This window comes from Pan paniscus, chromosome 7 (genome assembly GCF_029289425.2).
Source record: "Pan paniscus chromosome 7, NHGRI_mPanPan1-v2.0_pri, whole genome shotgun sequence".
Taxonomy (NCBI): Eukaryota; Metazoa; Chordata; class Mammalia; order Primates; family Hominidae; genus Pan; species Pan paniscus.
Window position 1 is genome coordinate 29,960,139 of NC_073256.2, and position 18,471 is coordinate 29,978,609.

An 18,471-nucleotide genomic window follows, 5' to 3' on the forward strand; every position below is an offset into this window, starting at 1 on the left:
GCGTCTGCTAACCACCTTTATACTTTCCACCTTCCTGAGATTCCTTTTATGTGTAGTTGTGTGATGGAGTCTCTTTCTGTTGCCCAGATTGGAGTACACAGGCACAATCCGGGCTCACTGCAAGCTCCGCCTCCCTAGTTCAAGTGCTTCTTGGGCCTCAGCCCTCCGAGTAGCTGAGACTAGAGGCATGCGTCACCACGCCCGGCTAATTGTTTGTTTTTTCCGTAGAGACGGCGTTTCACCATGTTGGCCAAGCGGGTCTCGAACTCCTGGACTCAAGTGATCCGTGCGACTCAGCCTCCCAGAGTGCTGGGATTACAGGTCTGAGCCACCAATCCTGGCCAAGGTTTCCTTTTTTCTTCCTACATAGAAGTGAGGATATGAAATATTTGACATTCTGTGCCTGGCTTCTTTCATTTAATATACAGACCCTCAATCTCATCCATTTTGTCTGCAGTGGAGAGGACTTTCTTTCTCTTTAGGCTGAATAATACTTCACTGGGTGTGTATACCACAGTTTCTTCATTGAAACAAATTTCTAAAGAGCAAATATTTTTAAAGTCTCGGAATGTGAAACTTCAGGGATACTGTGCCCATTTTATTCTTTTCTATTTCCCATCTTGTGTATATGCAAGTGTATAACAAAGCAGCAATTGATGTGTGTATAAATCTATAACTTCAACAAATGTAAAATGTAAATGCTAAGTGGTGGCTGGGCGCGGTCGCTCATGCCTGTAATCCCAGTACTTTGGGAGGCAGAAGCGGGCGGATCACCTGAGTTCGGGAGTTCAAGACCAGCCTGACCAAAATGGAGAAACGCTGTCTCTACTAACAATACAAAAAAAAAAAAAAAAAAAAAGATAGCCAGGCATGGTAGCGCATGCCTGTAATCCCAGCTACTTGGAAGGCTGAGACAGGAGAATTGCTTGAATACGGGAGGCAGAGGTTGCAGTGAGCCGAGACTGTGCCATTGAACTCCAGCCTGGGCAACAAGAGTGAAACTCTGATTCAAAAAAAAAAAAAGGACAAGAAGGAAATAGAAAATGCTAAATGGTAAGAAAAAACAGCATAATAAACATTTGCGTGGTGTTGATGGACAATGCATTTGAAGATAATATTTGAAGAAATCATACTACAATTAATTTCTGTTCTTATTCATTGGAGCTTCATGCCTCTAAAATCTTCGTCATTGGAACTACCTCTGGTGCTTTAAAAGAAAAAAAAAAATCCACATACTCACACAGGTGCAAGGAAATCAGAATCTCAAGTATTGAGGCCCAGGCCTCACCATGCGTAAGCTCCCCAGGTGATTTGACTCAAAGCCAAGAATGAGGAAGGGCGACATGGGTCTCTACACAGAACCTGCCTAAATAGATTCTCTAGAAGCAGTTTATAAAGAAATTCCACATGAACTGTGGAAGAGGATATGAATTTGATGTACAGTATATCCTCACTTAACATCTTTGAAAGTCTCTTGGAAACTTCACCTTGAAGCAAAATTATGTATAGTGAAACCACTTATTTTTCATCAACAGTATAACTACACCACTTTGAACATCGAGTTGTGTTGGAGGACCTTCTGTACATTGTTTCCATAAAGTCAGTTTTCAGGGAATTCCGAAACGAAGTGAGGACTTCGTGTATATAAAGTGATGGTTGTGATTCCACCTGGATGACAAGGTTATTGCTCAGAGACTAAAAGAGGCAGCCTAGGTATAGAGGATTCTGTCATGAGGTTTCTGATAAACCAAGGATCCCAGAATCCTCACCCATTCCAGTTAAAGGCATAACGAAGAAAGCAATATTCACAAAGGAAATGCGGAAAGGAATAAAAGCCATCAAGCCACAAAAATAATGTGACTAAGGGGCAGGATTTGCAGATGTAGAGATTTAATGTGGTTACCCTTTCTCACTCACACAAGAAAAAGGATGGAACAGATCATGAGATTCGACTGTTTTGCTGTGCAGCCTCCGCAGGGCACTTTGTATGTCCCTGTTTCTCAGGCTGTAGATGAAAAGGTTCAGCATGAGGGTGACCACAGCATACATCACTGATGCCACTACACCATTCCTGGGGGGTGGTGACACAGCTGAAGCCAGGTACATGCCAATGCCTGCTCCATAAAATCAGCAAACAGCCGCTAGGTGAGAGCCATAGGTGGAGAAGGCTTTATACTTCCCATCTGACGATGACATCCTTAGAATGGAGGGGAAAATTTTATAGTAAGACAAAAGGATCCCTGAAATGGGAAGAAAACCAAACATAGTACTATCAAAATATATGAATATGCTATTGATGACGCTGTCAGAACAAGCAAGTTTGAGAAGATGAGAGGGGTCACAGACAGAATTAGAGATTTCCACATTCTTGATGCTGGTGAATTGTAACACAATCCAACTGTGCAGCTGGGAATCCAACAGGCTAAGGAAAAAGGACACCAAAACGAAGAAGACACAGAGGTGAGGATTCACGATGACTGGGTAGTGCAGAGGGCAACAGATGGCTAGAAAGCAGTCATAGGCCATCACAGTCAGGAGCATGCCTTCTATACATGCAAAAAGGAGCAAGAAAGAAATCTGTGTCAGGCAGACTGCATGAGAGATGACTCTGCTATGCGCCGGCATGTCCACAATCATCTTGGGAACTGTGGCCGAGGTGAAACCGATGTCAGCCCAGCACATATTGGAGAGGAAGAAGTACTTGGGGGTGTGGAGGGGGGAGTCAGAGCTGACAGCCAGGATGCTGAGCAGGTTCCTCAGCACCGTGACCAGATACATGGACAGGGACAGGGACAGCAAAGCGAGGACCGGCTGCAGTTCTGGATCCTCTGAGAGTCCCAGGAGGAGGAATTCTCAGACACCTGTGAGATTCTGTGGCCCTGTGTGTCTTGGACACCTTGAGAAGGAAAGAGGATTGGAAAAATAAAAGATAAAAACCAGCCCTTAATGCTGGATGCAAGCAATTCACAAGGAACATCTTCACACTTGCGGACCATACACCGCCAGCAATGTTTCTCCGTTGTGACAATTCCAAAAATCTCAGAATTATTACGTGATTTACTTTTTTGCTATATGAGGCTTTCAGTACATACTACTTTAGAGAAAAACCACGGAAGAATATTAGAAGACCAAAACGTCATATATAACAAATCCGTGATCTCCGTAAAATATGGCCCTACTCTTTTCAGAAAAAATACAATGCAGTGAAAATGTCCTTCTCTCTTTCAGAAAAAGATCTCAGTCTAATTGAAAGAAATTAAGAAGCCGTGAAATACACTCTACTTTATTCTGACACCGTACTACAACTTCCATTGATGTAGAATATGTAAAAGGACGACACAAGAGCAAGGACCCCATTAGCTGAAAACGAAATCGAAACTTATAGTTCTCAATCGGAAGACCTTTTCACATGCCTGTCACTTTTCATATTTATTATCATCCTTCAGTTTTCTGACATAATTTCTTCATAAAAGTACATGCACACTCAAAAATGGGAGCTGTGTTTCCAAATGAATTGAATCTATAACTCTTGGCCCAGCACCATGGCTCACACCTGTAATCCCAGCACTTTGGGCAGCCGAGGCTGATGGATCATCTGAGGTCAGGAGTTCCAGACCAGCCTGGCCAACGTGGTGAAACCCCGTCTCCAGTGAAAATAAAAAAAAAATTAGCCGGGTGTGGTGGCGGGTAACCCTAGCTACTCGGGAGGCTGAAGCTGGAGAATCCCTTAGAACATGGAAGGCCGAGATTGGATACCCTGTGATAGGATTTTTGATATCCTAGGGAGATATTGCTCCTGACAGTAGAGTGGGCGTACACCCTGTGATATTATTTGTAATATCCTAGAAAGATATTGCTCCTAATATCACGGTGGCTCTACACCCTGTGATCTTAATTGTAATATCCTACAGAGATCTTACTCCTAATAATACAGTGGGTGTACACCCTGTGATATTATTCATAATATATCACAGAGATACGACTCCTGATATCACAGTGAGTGTACACCATGTTTGTACACCCTGTGATCTTATTTGTAAAAACTTAGAAAAATATTACAGCTAATATCAAAGTGGGTGTACGCCCTGCGATGTTATTTATTATCTACTAGGTAAATATTACTCCTAATATCACATTGAGTGTACACCATGTGTGTACAGACTGTGAAATTATTCGTAATACCCTAGGAAGATATTTCTCCTCATATCACAGTGTGTGTATACCATGAGAGATTTTTTTTTCTAATATCCAGCGGGGGAGAGGTTGATATTGCTTCCAATATCACAGAAGGAGTACACCCCCCTGTGATATTTTTCCTAATATCCAGGAAAGGAGAGGATGACATTATTCGCAATATCACTGGGGGTGTACCACCTCCCGCCGGGATATTGTTCTTAATATCCAGAGGTGGAGAGAATGATGTTACTCCCAATAACACAGGGGGTGTACACCACCCCTGTTTGGAAACACCCCCTATGATATTGTTCCAAATGGCCTGTGAAATAGTAAACGTGACTCCCATTATCGCGGGGGGTGTTCAGCTCTGATGATATTGTTTTCTAACATCCAGGGAAAGAGAGTATGCGATTACTCCCAATATCGCACGGGTTGTACACCCTTTTGTGTTTTGTGCCCAATATCCAGGAAAATAGAGGATGATATTACTCCCAATATCGAAGTAATTGTACAGCACCCCTGTGATATTCTTCCTAATATCCAGAAAGGAAAAGAATGATATTACTCACAACAGCGTAGGAAACGTATACCCGCGCTGTGATATCTTTCCCAGTATCCAGGTGGGGAGAGGATTATATTACTTCCAATGTGGCAGGGTGTGTACACTCCCTCTGTGATGTCATTGCTAACATCCAGGTTTGGGGAGGACGACATTACTCCCAATATCGCAGGGAGAGTACATCCCCCCGTGACCTTGTTAGTCATTTCCTGGGTGGAGAGGATGATCTTACTCCCAATATCGCAGGGGGTGTACACTCCCCTGTGAAAATCTTCCTATATTCAGAGGGAGAGAGGATGATGTTACTCCCAGTACCTCAGGGAGTTTCTACAGCCCTGTGATACTCTTCGTAATATCCACAGGGAGAGAGGATGATATTACTCCCAATATCGCAGGGGGTGTATACCCCTCCTGTAATATTGTTCTGAATACCCTGGGAGGGAGAGGATATGGTTACGTTGAATATCACAGGGAATGTACACCCTCCCCCTCTGATACCCTTCCTAGTGTCCAGGGGAAGAGAGGAAAATTTCACTCCCAATATCACAGAGGTAGTACACCCCACCTGTGATGTTGTTCCCAATATGCAAGGGGGGAGAGGATGATACTACTCTCAATATCGCAGGGCTGTTCACATCCCCAGTGACATTTTTTCCTAATATCTAGGGCAGAGACAATTCTATGACAGCAAAGGTCGCAGGGTCTGTACATCCCTTCCTGATATTGTTCCTAATATCCAGGGGGGAAGAGGATGATATCAAATATGAAAGGGGGTGTACATCCCCCACCCCTATGATATTGTTCTTAATAATCGTGAGGGGAGACGATGATATTTCTCCAAATATCGCAGGGGTTGTTCACAACCCCCAGTGATATTGTTTTTGATATCCGGGGGGGTAGAAAATCATATTACTTCCAATATTGCGGGCGATGTATACCCCACCTGAAATATGGCACCGAATATCCAAAGAGGGAGAGGATGGTATTCATACCAATATCGAAGTGTGTGTCCACGCCCCTTATGATATGGTTTTTAGTATCCAGTGGGCGGGAGGATGATATTAGTCCCAACATCCCAGAGGGTGTATACTACTCCTGTGATATTGTTCCTAACCTCCAGAGGGGAGAGGATGATATCACTCCCAATATCTCAGAAGTTGTATATTCCCCGTGATATTGTTCATCATATCCAGGGAGGCGCAGGATGACATTCCATTGAATTTCACGACAGGCCTACACGCACAGTGTGATACTGTTCCTACTATCCAAGAAGGAAGAGGATGATATTACTCCCAATAAAGCAGTGGGTGTACATCACCCCTGTGTTGTTGTCTGTAATATCCGGGGCCGGGGGAGGAGGGGAGAGGATAACATTCCCTCAAATTTAGCAGGTGGTTTGACGCGCCTTGTGGTGTTGTTTTAAATATCCAGCGGGGAAGACAATAGTACTATTTTTGATAGTCTGATTCATCCGCTCCACCTTTCCGGAACTCTGAGGCCGGGAGGCAGCATGCAGGTTCCGTGTGATCCCCAATACCTTTGCCATCTTCTGTATCAAGGCAGCCGAAAACGCAGGCCCGTTGTCTGAACCGATACGTAAGCGCGGTCGAAATCTAGGAATCACATCTCGAAGAAGCACAGGGGTTACTTCACGAGCTTTCTCAGTTCGTGTTGGATAGGCCTCCACCCACCCAGAGTAGGTACGCCCAAGAACTGGTACATACTTGTTACCTCCACACTTTGGCATCTCTGTGAAGTCTACCTAGAGACCTTCAAAGGGGGCTGCTCCATAAGTTCGTATGCCGGGCGGAACAGCTGGACCTTGCCTCGCATCATGCTGTCGGCAGGTAACACACCGCTGCCTCACCGTTTTGGCAAGGGCTGACAAAGGCGAGATGTAGAAATACCGGCCTAACAACTTTTCCAGTGACTCCTGACCTCGATGGGTGGTTTCTTGCACAGCCAGTACAACTGCATCTCCTAGCAGCTGTGGCACAGCTACTCTCCCATCTGGTAACCGAATCCATCCTTCCTCCATCACTTGTCCTTCCCTCTACCTGGAGAAAGTCCTTTTCTTCTTTAGAAGAAGGAGATCCAAGATCAGGTGCTTGAGGGAGCACTGATGCCCAGAAGGGGGCAGATGCTGCTTTTCGAGCCTCTGAGTCAGCGCGGGAATTCCCCAAACCCAGCAAGAGGGAAGCTTGCTGGTGTCCTCTGCAATGCCTAACTGCCACCTTGTGGGGTTTCCATACTGCTTCTAATGATTACAGGATTTCTTCTTGATATTTTCTGTCTTTTCCCCCAGAGTTCAATAGGCCCTTTTCTTTCTATCACGCTCAATGCACTTGAAGGGTTAAAAAGACATACCGAGAATCAGTGTAAATGTTGACAGTCTCACCCTCACTGAGTTCTAAAGCCCCAGTGAAAGCAATGAGTTCAGCTTTCTGGGCTGAAGTGGCCTGGGGCAACGATCTGGCTTCAACAACCGTGTCCAGGGTTATCACTGCATACCCTGCACCTCTCTCTCCTTGGGGGTTGAAGAAGCTGCTCCCATCTACATATAGTTCCCAGTCTACTGATGCCCAAGGCTGGTCCCGGAGATCAGGTCTGCTAGAGTCAATTGAGTCCAACACTTCTACACAATCAGGCTCGACAGGGCTCTCTGATACCGGCAGCAAGGTGGCGGGGTATAGGGTGTTGCATACTTCAATGGTTATACGGGGATTTTCACAGAGCAAAGTTTGGTACTTGGTCAGTCTGGCATTCGTTAGCCAATGATGTTCTTTAGTATTCATTAAAAGTCACCACAGCACGGGAGGCCTTTATGTTCAGGTTTCGCCCAAGAGTCAGCTTATTTGCTTCTTGTATTAGCAGGGCAGTTGCTGCCAAGGCCCTCCAACAGGGAGGCCATCCTTTAGAGACCCCGTCTAGTTGTTGAGAGAGGTAGGCCACCGGCCTCGGCCAGGGCCCCACAGTTTGGGTTCAAAGTCCAGCTGCCATCTTTTCTCTCTCTGATGTATACAATGGAAAAGGCTTTGTCAGATCGGGTAGCCTCAGGGCTGGGGCTGCCAGAAGTTTTTCCTTTAACTCATGAAAGACTTGCTGTTGTTGGGATCCACATTTCAAAGTTTCCCGGTCCCCGCCCCCTTCGTGACTTCATACAAAAACTTGGCTAATACTGCAAAGTTTGGTATCCACTGTCTACAAAGCCCCACAGCTCCTAAGAATTCTCTCACTTGCCTTCTGCTCTTAGGCTCCGCTAGATGGCAAATGACCTGCTTTCTTTCTGATCCTGGGCTGCGTTCCGACCCCTGTCGGATAGTAAATCCCAAGTAACGTACCTGCTGTCGGCAGATCTGAGCTTCCTTCTTGGACACCTTCTACCCACAGTCCTCCAAGTGCTGGTGTAGGGCATCTGTTCCCTTGGCACACCCGACTTCCGTGGGGTGTCCCAGCAGAAGGTCATCAACCTACTGGAGCAACACGCAGCCTAGGTCTCTGCTGGGAAACTTCTGGAGGTCTCGAGCCCATGCCTCCCCAAAAATGGTGGGGGAGTTCTTGAACCCTTGGGGAAGTCCGGTCCAAGTGTACTGAGTAGTGACACGTGACTCCGGATCTTCCCACTGAAAGGCAAACAGCTGCTGCCTCTCAAGGGCTAATCTGATAGGAAAGAAAGCGTCTTTCAGGTCCAAGCAGGTGAACCAGCTGTCCTCAGCTGGCGGCAACCACAACAATGTGGACGAGTTAGGTACTGTTGGATGTAAAGTCAGTGTGGCTTGATGAAGCAAGCGCAAATCCTGTACCGGCCGGTAGTCCTTGGTCCGTGGCTTGGGAACAGGCAGGAGGGGAGTGTTCCATGGACACTGACAAGGAACAATCATTCCAAAAGTTCTTAGGTGCTTGAGACGGACCTGGATACCTTGAAGGGATTCTCTGGGTACGGGCTCCTGTTTTTGCCTCACCGGCTGGACCCCAGTCTTAACTGGCCAATCCCAGAGGGTTCTCTTCTGCCCGTACTCTTGGCCACTGCTTAGCCAGAGCTGGTCTTCTCTCTTGGTCTGGCTCAGTTCAGAAAAGTCTCCATTCCTCCTCTCGGGGGACCATAAGCGTCATAATGACTCCCATTCTGGGTAACTTTAGCAGTGAAGAGCCGTGCTCTGTGAAAGAGGCAGTGGCTTTCAGCTTGCTGAGCAAGTCCCTTCCCGAAAAGGTCAAGAGACAGTCAGGCATGTACCAAAACTGATGAATGACTTTATGTCCTCCTACAGTACAAGTCCGAGGCAAGCAGAAAGCTTGCTTTGCTGAAACCCCCGTGGCTCCGATGACCTCAATAGTCTTTTTGGATTAGGGGGCGACCGGGGCGGTTACTAGCGAATGTTCAGCACCGCTATCTACAAGAAAGTCAATGTCTCCACCCCCGACTGTCATTCTGACCAGAAGTCAGAATGGGGACGCTTGAGCCCGGTCTCCCTCAGTCCAAGAACCCTTCTTCCACGTTGAGCACGGCCCCTTCCTCCTTGTCTGGGGCCTCCTGCTCTGAGTCACCTTGTTTTCTTTTCAGCTCAGGGCATTTGTTCTTCCACTGTCCTATTTCTTTACAATCAGCACACTTGTTACGCTGCAAACTCTGACAGCCAAGCTGAGTTTCTTTCCCAGGGCCCCCCTTCCCTTGCCTCTTTGGGGGGGCACCTCTGATTGCTGAAGCTGACAAACAGGTCGGCGTGTCGCCGGGCCTGACTTCCATTCTCTCTGCGGTTTTCCTTACGGCTTACTGCATCCCTGTTTACAAACACCTGGCTAGCTATTTCTAGTAATTGGGATGGATTCATGCCTGCAAGCCCAGTCTGTTTCTGCAGTTTTCTTCTCATGTCTTCTGAGCTTTGATGGACTAAAGCCATGTGAATCATGCGCTGATTTTCAGGGCTATCGGGATCAAAGGGAGTATACATATGATAGGCCTCACACATTCTCTCGTAGAATTGTGCTGGACATTCTTTTCCCTGAATGACTTCAGAGAGCTTGTTAATATTTGTGGCCTTCTGAGCTCCCCTCATTAGTCCTTCGAACAGAGCTTCCCTGTCTCGGTTTAGCCTTTGCATATCCTCTCTTTCATGTGGGTCCAACGGGGGGTCGGTTCCGGGCAACTGGGTCCTTCCATACTCTTGGGGCTTTGATAATCAGCTGCTGCATGTTCCTCTAGCCACTTAGTTGCTGCTGGGAGGACTCTCCACCTTTCTTCGCTGTTAAAGAGGAAAATGAGCAACTGGTGCCAATCAGCCCAGGTGTGGTTGTGGGTCTGGATAACAGTTTGGAGCAAATCAATTAGGGCTTGTGGCTTCTCGGTATAGGGCGGTGAACTGTTTTTCCAGTTGAGAAGGTCGACGCAGGTGAAGGGCTGGTACCCAAAAACACGGCTTTCCACCACATGAGCATTTTCATTTATCCCAGTCTACCGCTGCTCCCTCAGGGGCATTTGTGTCCCCGTTTTGGGTCGTAAACGAGCTGCCGAGGAAGGCGTGGAATGGCGCAATGCTACTTACCGCAATTAATAATCTCAATTATTAATTGACACTAATAATTATCAATATTAATAACCAATAATATAATTTTTAAAATCAATACCGATACTAATGATAATTAATGTTAAATAGTTATACTAATGATAACAATACATGATTAATATTAATGATTAATGATGCCTGATATTAATAACTGATATTGATCTTATTCATTAGAAAACAGTAATATTAGCTCCTAATAATTAACATTAATATTAATAATCTGAAAACTTTTTATTAGCAATTATTTCTTAATATTAATATTAATATCGGCCATTCATGTTCATGTTCATAAAAAATAAGGGATAATTCACACTAATATTACTCCCTAATACCTCAGTGGGTGTACACCCACATGTGATATTTCTCGTAATGTTCAGGGAGGGAGAGAGCATAATATTACGTTCAATATCGCAGTAGGTGTACACCCAGCCTGTGATATTGATCCGAATATAATCTCCAGGGGGTGGAGTATGACATTACTCCCAATATAGCACTGGGTGTGCATACACCTCGTGATTTCTTCCTAATATTAACGGAAGAAGAGAATGCTGTTACTCCCAACATCGTAGGAAGGGTACACCCCCGAGTGAGATGGTCCTAAATAACATTCCAAGGCGGAGGGGGTGATATGACTACATATATGGCAGAAAGTGGACACCCCCAGGGATATTGTTCCCACAATCCGGGAGGGAAGAGGATGATATTACTTTCAGTATCACAGAAGGTGAACATGACCACACTGATATTGTTTCTAATTGCAACGTGGGAGAGGAGGATATGACACGCGATATCCCACGGAGTAGAAACACCGCTGTGATACTGCTCTTCATATTCAGGGAGGAAGAGGATGATATGACTCCCAATACAGACGGCTGTACAACCTCTGTACACCGGGGTGTACACTGGTGGGTGAAACAGTTCATAATCTCCAGAGCGGGAGACGATATTACTCACAATATGATAAACAGGATGTGAGTCCACCGCGGATCCTAAAAACCAGGGTGTCCAGAGGGGCTGGCTCTTACTCTCCGCATCGCGGGGCGTGCCTCACACCCCTGCGATGGGAGTCCTAAGAGCCAGGGGGTAAGAGGGGAGGGCTCTTAATCCCCTCATCGATGGGCGTGCCTCACACCACAGAGATGGGGGTTCTAAGAGCCAGGCGGAAAAGAGGGGCTGGCTCTTACTACAGGCATTGCGGGGCGTGCCTCATCCCCCTGCGATGGGGATCCTAAGAGCCAGGGGGGCAAGAGGGGCTGACTATTGCACCTCGCATCGCGGGGAGTGCCTCACCCCCCTGTGATGGGATTTCTAAGAGCCAGGGAGGCAAGCGGGGCTGCAGGAGACAGTGGCTGTCCTCCATCTCAACTGCAAGAGGCTTTCCTCTTTGACGAATCCACCTCAGCACAGAACCTTCACGGGTGTCAGGCTGGGGGCGAGTCAGGTATTTCCCATTCTACGAGGCCATATTTCAGAATGTCAAAAGGGGAGGAACTTTGGAAAATAACCTGCTTTCAGTGGCAGAGGTCCCTGTGGCTTTCCACGGTGCATTGTGCCCCTGGTTTATTGAGACTAGAGAATGGCAATGACTTTTACCAAGTATACTGCTCGTAAACATTTGGTTAACAAGGCACGCCCTGCACAGCCCTAGATCCCTTAAGCCTCGATTTTATACAACACAGGTTTTGATGAGCTCCAAGTTGGGTCAAAGGGGTCGCGGCAAAGCTACAAATGATCAACATCTCAGCAAAGCAATTGTTTAAAGTACAGGTCTTTTTCAAAATGGAGTCTCTTATGTCTTCCCCTTCTACATAGACACAGTGACAGTCTGATCTCCCTTTCTTTACCCTACATCCAAGGGCTTGAACATTTCTTGACTTGTTGGCAATCCAAATCGTTATGTCTCCGAAACAGAGTTGACTGAGGGGACCGCAGGGCTGGGCAGGACCTTTGACTTCGTATACAACCACAGGAGCAAGAAAACCTCAGCCCCACTCTACCAACACGCACCTAGTAAAATTCCGCCAACCGAATCTCACCCACGCTAACACGTGGGGAGCGTTGCTTGCACCACGAGTCCCCATTTGGCTCAACCGCCGATGCCAAGTGTGTGGTTCCAGTTGCGACGGCCCCCCGTGAAGTGGCTTCCGGATGTGCGAATGAACCAGGCAGAGTTTCACTGGCCAGATAGACCCCAGCAAAGCTGAAGTCAACTCCCACATTTGGGATGTACTTCAGAGGTAAAACATTCATCCCGTCTTCTTTCCGGATGTCTGACACCGTGGTTCTCCCCCTGATCCTAAGAGTAGCTGAGGTAGAGACTCACTGAAAGATCTAGGCAGGGATATCCCATCATGCACAGGCTCTCTCCATTCTCTGATCTGGGAACAATTCTGAGCAGGATTCCACATCTAGGGGGCCTCGGAACTGAGTGGGATTTTCTGAGACACACCAAATGGCTGCTCCCTTTCCGCCGCTGTTGAGGGTCGTTATCTTGATTATCCAGATCACCTAGAAAGTATCCGTATCCAGAATCAATAAGATCGACTCTCTGCTCCTCTGATAGCAGAAGGAGCAGGATCATGAGGAACCAAAGAGCGTGGAAGGAAACGATGTGACAGGAAAGCTCAGAGAACGGCCACAGGGGGTCGTCAGCAGGCCTTCCAACCTGAATCATGAATAATTAATGAAGCGGAAATCAAAGGGGACTCGAGTTTCAGCAGGAGCAATTCATCCAACGGGAGATCGCCGGAGGGCCAACACGATTGAGAGACTGGGAGCCAGGTGCAGTGTCAAAGGGGACGCGACTGGTTCCAAAGCTCAAGAACACCATGGGGTCACTTGGGCTACGTGAGAAAATGCCCCAGTGTGCTGGTTCATCATTCCGACTCCTGCCTGTCTCTTCCCGTCCAAGGAACATGGACCCTAAGTCGTGAAGCTGCAGATGACCATGGGCAGAATTAGGGGCCGTGGCACAAAAGTTCACCGACACGGGAGTTCCACAGAAGGTGCGGTGGATCTTCGCAAATCCAGAGACATGGCAATGGGACCCAGGGAATTAGAGCCTCACAGGCGTCCGGGAGACTTTTCAGGCATAATGCCTGGAGTCGCAAGACGAGCTGAAAAAGGAGCCAGGCACTGAAGGACAAAGCGTTGTTGACTTTCCTCATCTGTGTTTCCCAGTGAGGTCCAATTCACGGTGGTTTCCAAGCGCCTCCTGGAGGAGAAAACACATGAGGGTGCGGTCAGGGTTCTCTGCTGACAGACTTACCTTGGGGAAGAAAGAGAAGCTCTGAAGATGGATCATGGCCGTGACTGCATGTCAAGGAGAATCTCCTTGATGACACTGAGGCCTACGTCGAGATAGACTAAATGTGGTCCAATTAAAAGCTGTCTATTTTACCACATTTTCTAAAACAAAACAAAACAAAACAAAAAGATGGAAAAGAAGACAGGGGTACAGGCACCAGTGTTACATGTCTGACGGGGAGCATCTATTCTTCAAAGCTTGCAGCTGTACACGTAGGTTTTAGAATGTCTGTCAGCAGTGGACATGATCTTAGAGTGGGCTGTGCAGATAGACCTTTCCAGGTCACGTAATTGGATTAAGTTAATTGCAATTAAGGTACAGGTAACTGATTAGGTTAGGGTAGGTTCCACGTCAGGTGACCAGTGTCAGTATAAAAGGCAGCCTGGAAAGCAGAGGTCCCTCTCCGCCCCTTCCTCCGTCGTCCTGGATGCTGCATCGCTTCCAGCGGGGCTGCTCCAGCACCTGCCCATCTCAGCGCCAGCTGGGGAAAGCAAGTAGACGTGTAATTTCAGGTTAGTTTCACTGAACTGTTGTTTTTTTCACGCAATCCCTGAGGGGTGTGGGGGTGGGGGGAAGAGACACAGGAGGCCAAAAGAAACCGATCACACTGGGGCTTGCTGGTGGGGTAGGATGTGTTCTCGTTACTAGTAATTCTTGCAACAGAAAACGAGAAAACATATCCGTGTCCACGTGTGGGATAAGACCAAGATGGGAATGCGAAAAGAAATGTACTGCAGCATGCTGAATTGGTGGGTAAATGGAAAAAGGACTTTGGAAAAAAGGGTGGTTTGCCCTTCAGCCGTGTAAGACGTCGATACGATATGGCACTTGTTCCCCGTTTGTTCAGATGAATTCGTGTGGTATGCGTAAAATACCAGAAAAATAAATAAATAAAGAGGGGCTGGAGCTAAAGCCAAAAGATAGAACAGGAAAGACCATCAGCTGCTAGTGTGGTAGAGAGGAAGGTAACTTCTCTCTATGAATTTGTGTTTGGAAGTTGCCTAATGAAATGGCCAGAGTAGCGATTCAAGTTGTCACAGGAAGCATCCCTTATCCCTGACTTCAAACAGACCTGCCAAAGGGTGGCGCAAGCCATGCCCTGTGTCTTCGATCATTCTGTCCGTCAAGGGAGATAGAATCACCGTGTCTTCTACCGGAGTGAATCGTGAGAGACCTAAGTCCAGTCTCCAGAATCAGTTGTTTGTTTGGGGTTGAAAGCTCAACTCCCCATACCTAGGCCACGGGCCCTGTGGCAGGTGCGGTTTACTCTTGGACTAGGTAGTCATGGCAGAGGAACACACAGTATCCGAGGATGCACACAGCACATTGTGTTCTACAGATTTGACCGACTGGTGGTGAGGTCTCCTCATGACCACACCGGCAGGGAGTTAGCAGGTGGCTTCCTGTGGGTGTGTGAATATCCAATGTGCTTAACCATCGACATGTGTGTGTTTGTGTGTGTTTCAGGTGACCCAACAGTCAACCCCTGAAAAAGGCGGTCACAAAACCCCCAGGCGACGAAGATGATGGCACGTCGGGACCCCATATCTTGGGCCAAGAGACTGGTGAGAGCCCAGACCCTCCAGAAGCAGCGGAGGGCCCCAGTTGGGCCAAGGGCTCCCCCACCCGATGAAGAAGATCCCAGGGTAAGTCTAGCCCTGGATCTCTTGGGTATCGGGGTGGGGGTGGGGACGGGGGGGAGGGGGTGTCACATGGTCCTCAGAGACTGGGTTGGATTCCAAAGAGCTCTGTCACCACCACCCAGGTTGCTTTTCCCATCCAAGGTGGGCGTGGCTTGGGACCTTCTCCCCAGCCCGATAGGTCCCTTGAGAGACTCTTGGGGGCAACCTCCCTTTCTACTTAGAGTTCTGCGTAGCCACGTTTGGCTGTGTTGTTGACATCGGGTTCACCATCGTGCCCCTTGGAACCTTGAGTCCTTCCTTTCAGAGTTCCTCCGTCACGTGGGCTTTGGGAGGGAACACCGTATCCGAACTCTCCCAGCACTTAACGGCCCCCATGCCGGTGTCCCCTCTTTGGAATCCTTATTCAGCTCTGAATTCACACTCCGTCCCGATGTGGACGTGGGATCGCTGCCTGTGGCTTCAGCTCACTCACTGACATCACTTCCTTTCCACCCACAGCTCAAGTGCAAAAACTGCGGGGCCTTTGGCCACACGGCCAGAAGTACCAGGTGCCCCATGAAGTGCTGGAAGGCAGCCCTGGTTCCAGCGACCTTGGGGAAAAAGGAAGGGAAGGAAAACCTGAAACCATGGAAGCCCCAGGTTGAAGCCAACCCGGGGCCCTTGAACAAGGAGAAGGGAGAGAAGGAAGAGAGACCAAGGTGAGCAGTGGGAGGGGTTTTCACCACTCTTAGGGTACTGCCTCCTAAGGACATGGTGTCTCTGCACCTGCACACCATGTGCCTTTCCTTCTCCGGGCCAGGGAAGGAACGCTGCAGAGAAATAGGCCGGAGCTCCGTGTCCTCCGGGGTTCCACACCCAGGAGCTCCTTTGGCTCTGGGAGATTCAGGGATGGGGAGAGGCGGGGGCGCTTCGTGCAGGTTCCCCACGACAGGGGGAAAAGCGATGGAATCCAAATCACAGTCCTTAGTTGGGAAGCCTAGAGGGCCACCTGGAGGATGGGAAGGTTGGCACGCAAGGGAAGGTGCAGAGGGGGAAAGGGCACCAGATGTCCATTTCTGTATCACAAAACACGGAACGGGGCTGGGCCCCACACAGGGTTCTCCCTGTCTCCTGGGGAAAACCAGAGGGCACGGCCTGACCTTTTTCTGTTCTGCAGGCAACAAGACCCGCAGAGGAAGGCTCTCCTCCACATATTTTCCGGGAAACCTCCAGAGAAGCCGCTGCCGAATCGAAAAGGATCCACGGAATCTTCTGATTATCTGAGGGTGAGTGTCACCCCGGGCCCCTGATCCTTTTCTTCTCTAGGTCACCCTGGTTGATTTCCTTTTAGCTTCCCGTCTGCGGGAGGAAATCGGGGAACCCCTCTTTCTTGCCTTCTTGGGGTCAGGGACTCCACGATCCTTCCAGGTCAATTTGATTCCAGGGGAAGGCATCTGAAGATGCCGCATTTCCTGTTGCTTTCTTTCTGTCCAATTATGGCAAGCCTGCCAACAACATGTTCCTAGCGGCATGAGGAAATTAGTCCCTCAGAGGCCCCAAACGTGGAGAAGGCTAAACCCAGGAACATGCATGTGTTCAGAGAAGACGTCCTGAGTACCCTTGAGCCACCAACCTGCCTTCGGAAGGGCATCAGTCCGTTCCACTTCATGGAAGGCTGAGTGGAGGCGCTTTGATCCAGTTAATGCCCAAGACGCGATCTTTTGAACAATGGTGTGCATAGATCAGCTACACATAGCTCGAGAGCGCATCTTTCATGTGTCTTGTCCCGATCAGCACTCAGGTGGACGGTCTGTCCCTGCTTCCAAGGACCGCCTGTCGATACTGTACTAAGAATTTCATGGCGTGTGCACCTTGTCTTTGGATATGCTTGATTTTCACGTTGGCTTCATGCGGTGGAACTTCTAACCTGTGTTGTTTCCTCTCTTTCAGGTTGCAAGCGGGCCAATGCCGGTCCACACAACCAGTAAGAGGCCGCGCCTGGACCCTGTCCTCGCTGATCGCTCAGTTACCGAAACGTCTGACAGGGGCTCCGTCTTGGCTTCACCGTCTCCCCTCAGAAAAGCCAGTCTGAGCTCCTCCTCAAGTCTTGGACCAAAGGAAAGACAGACAGGGGCTGCGGCCGACATCCCTCAACCTGCAGTCAGGCAGCAGGGCCCCGAGCCTCTCCTCGTGGTGAAGCTGACACACAGCAGCCCTGAGGGTGGCTGCCGAGAAGTTCCCCAGGCTGCCTCCAAAACCCACGGCCTGCTCCAGGCCATCAGACCCCAGGCACAAGACAAACGTCCTGCGGTGACCTCACAGCCCTGCCCGCCAGCCGCCACACAAAGCTTGGGCCTAGGCTCCAATCTCAGCTTCGGGCCAGGAGCCAAGAGACCTGCCCAGGCTCCGATTCAGGCTTGCCTGAACTTCCCCAAGAAACCGAGACTGGGTCCCTTCCAGATCCCCGGAAGCGCCATCCAGGGAGGTGAGCTGGGGGCCCCGGAGAATCTCCAACCTCCGCCAGCCTCAACCGAACTTGGACCAAGTACGTCGCCCCAGATGGGCAGGAGGACACCCGCCCAGGTGCCCAGCGTCGACGGGCAGCCTCCGCACAGCAGATCTTGCCTGCCTACTGCCCAGGCCTGCACCATGTCCCATCACCCAGCGGCCAGCCATGATGGGGCCCAGCCTCTCAGAGTGCTCTTCCGGAGACTGGAAAACGGACGCTGGAGCTCCAGCCTCCTGGCGGCCCCCTCATTTCACTCTCCTGAGAAGCCGGGAGCCTTCCTCGCTCAGAGCCCTCATGTGTCAGAGAAGTCTGAGGGTCCCTGTGTTCGTGTCCCACCGAGCGTCCTCTATGAGGACCTTCAGGTTTCCTCCTCCTCAGAGGACAGCGATTCTGACCTGGAGTGAGACTGCAGGTGGCAGGGGCTCCTTGGCCTCCAGCTCCCGTGACTTGGAGGGGACTGTGGGACTGAGGAGCGCAGAGCAGAGAGCACTCTGTGCGGTGACTTTGAAGCTCCCCGGCTGTGGCGCTTCTGTGGATGTGGGAGCCCAGGCCAGGCAGGGAGCAGATGCAGGGACTCTGCCTCATTGAATTCTGGTGAGGGACATTTTAGTTCGCATGGTTCTCCGGAAATGCGCGAGGAAAAGCTTCCGTGCCAGTGATTCGTTGCCTCAGAAACTGCGTGACATGCAGGAGTCAGACTTCCGCTGGGACGTCAATAGGAAACTGGGGAATTACTG

The 18,471-nt window shown here is 49.1% G+C and overlaps 1 protein-coding gene across 1 annotated transcript; it reads right to left on the bottom strand.

The window, feature by feature from the left end:
• Window positions 1-1,016: 1,016 nt before the first annotated feature.
• On the bottom strand, window positions 1,017-6,431 carry LOC134731045 (olfactory receptor 7E24-like). The gene is made up of 2 exons (XM_063607068.1): window positions 4,767-6,431; window positions 1,017-2,828 (listed from the first exon to the last, which is right to left on the bottom strand). The coding sequence occupies exons 1-2, from the start codon at window positions 4,939-4,941 to the stop codon at window positions 2,128-2,130; spliced, it is 876 nt and encodes a 291-aa protein (XP_063463138.1). The 5' UTR covers window positions 4,942-6,431; the 3' UTR covers window positions 1,017-2,127.
• Window positions 6,432-18,471: the final 12,040 nt, after the last annotated feature.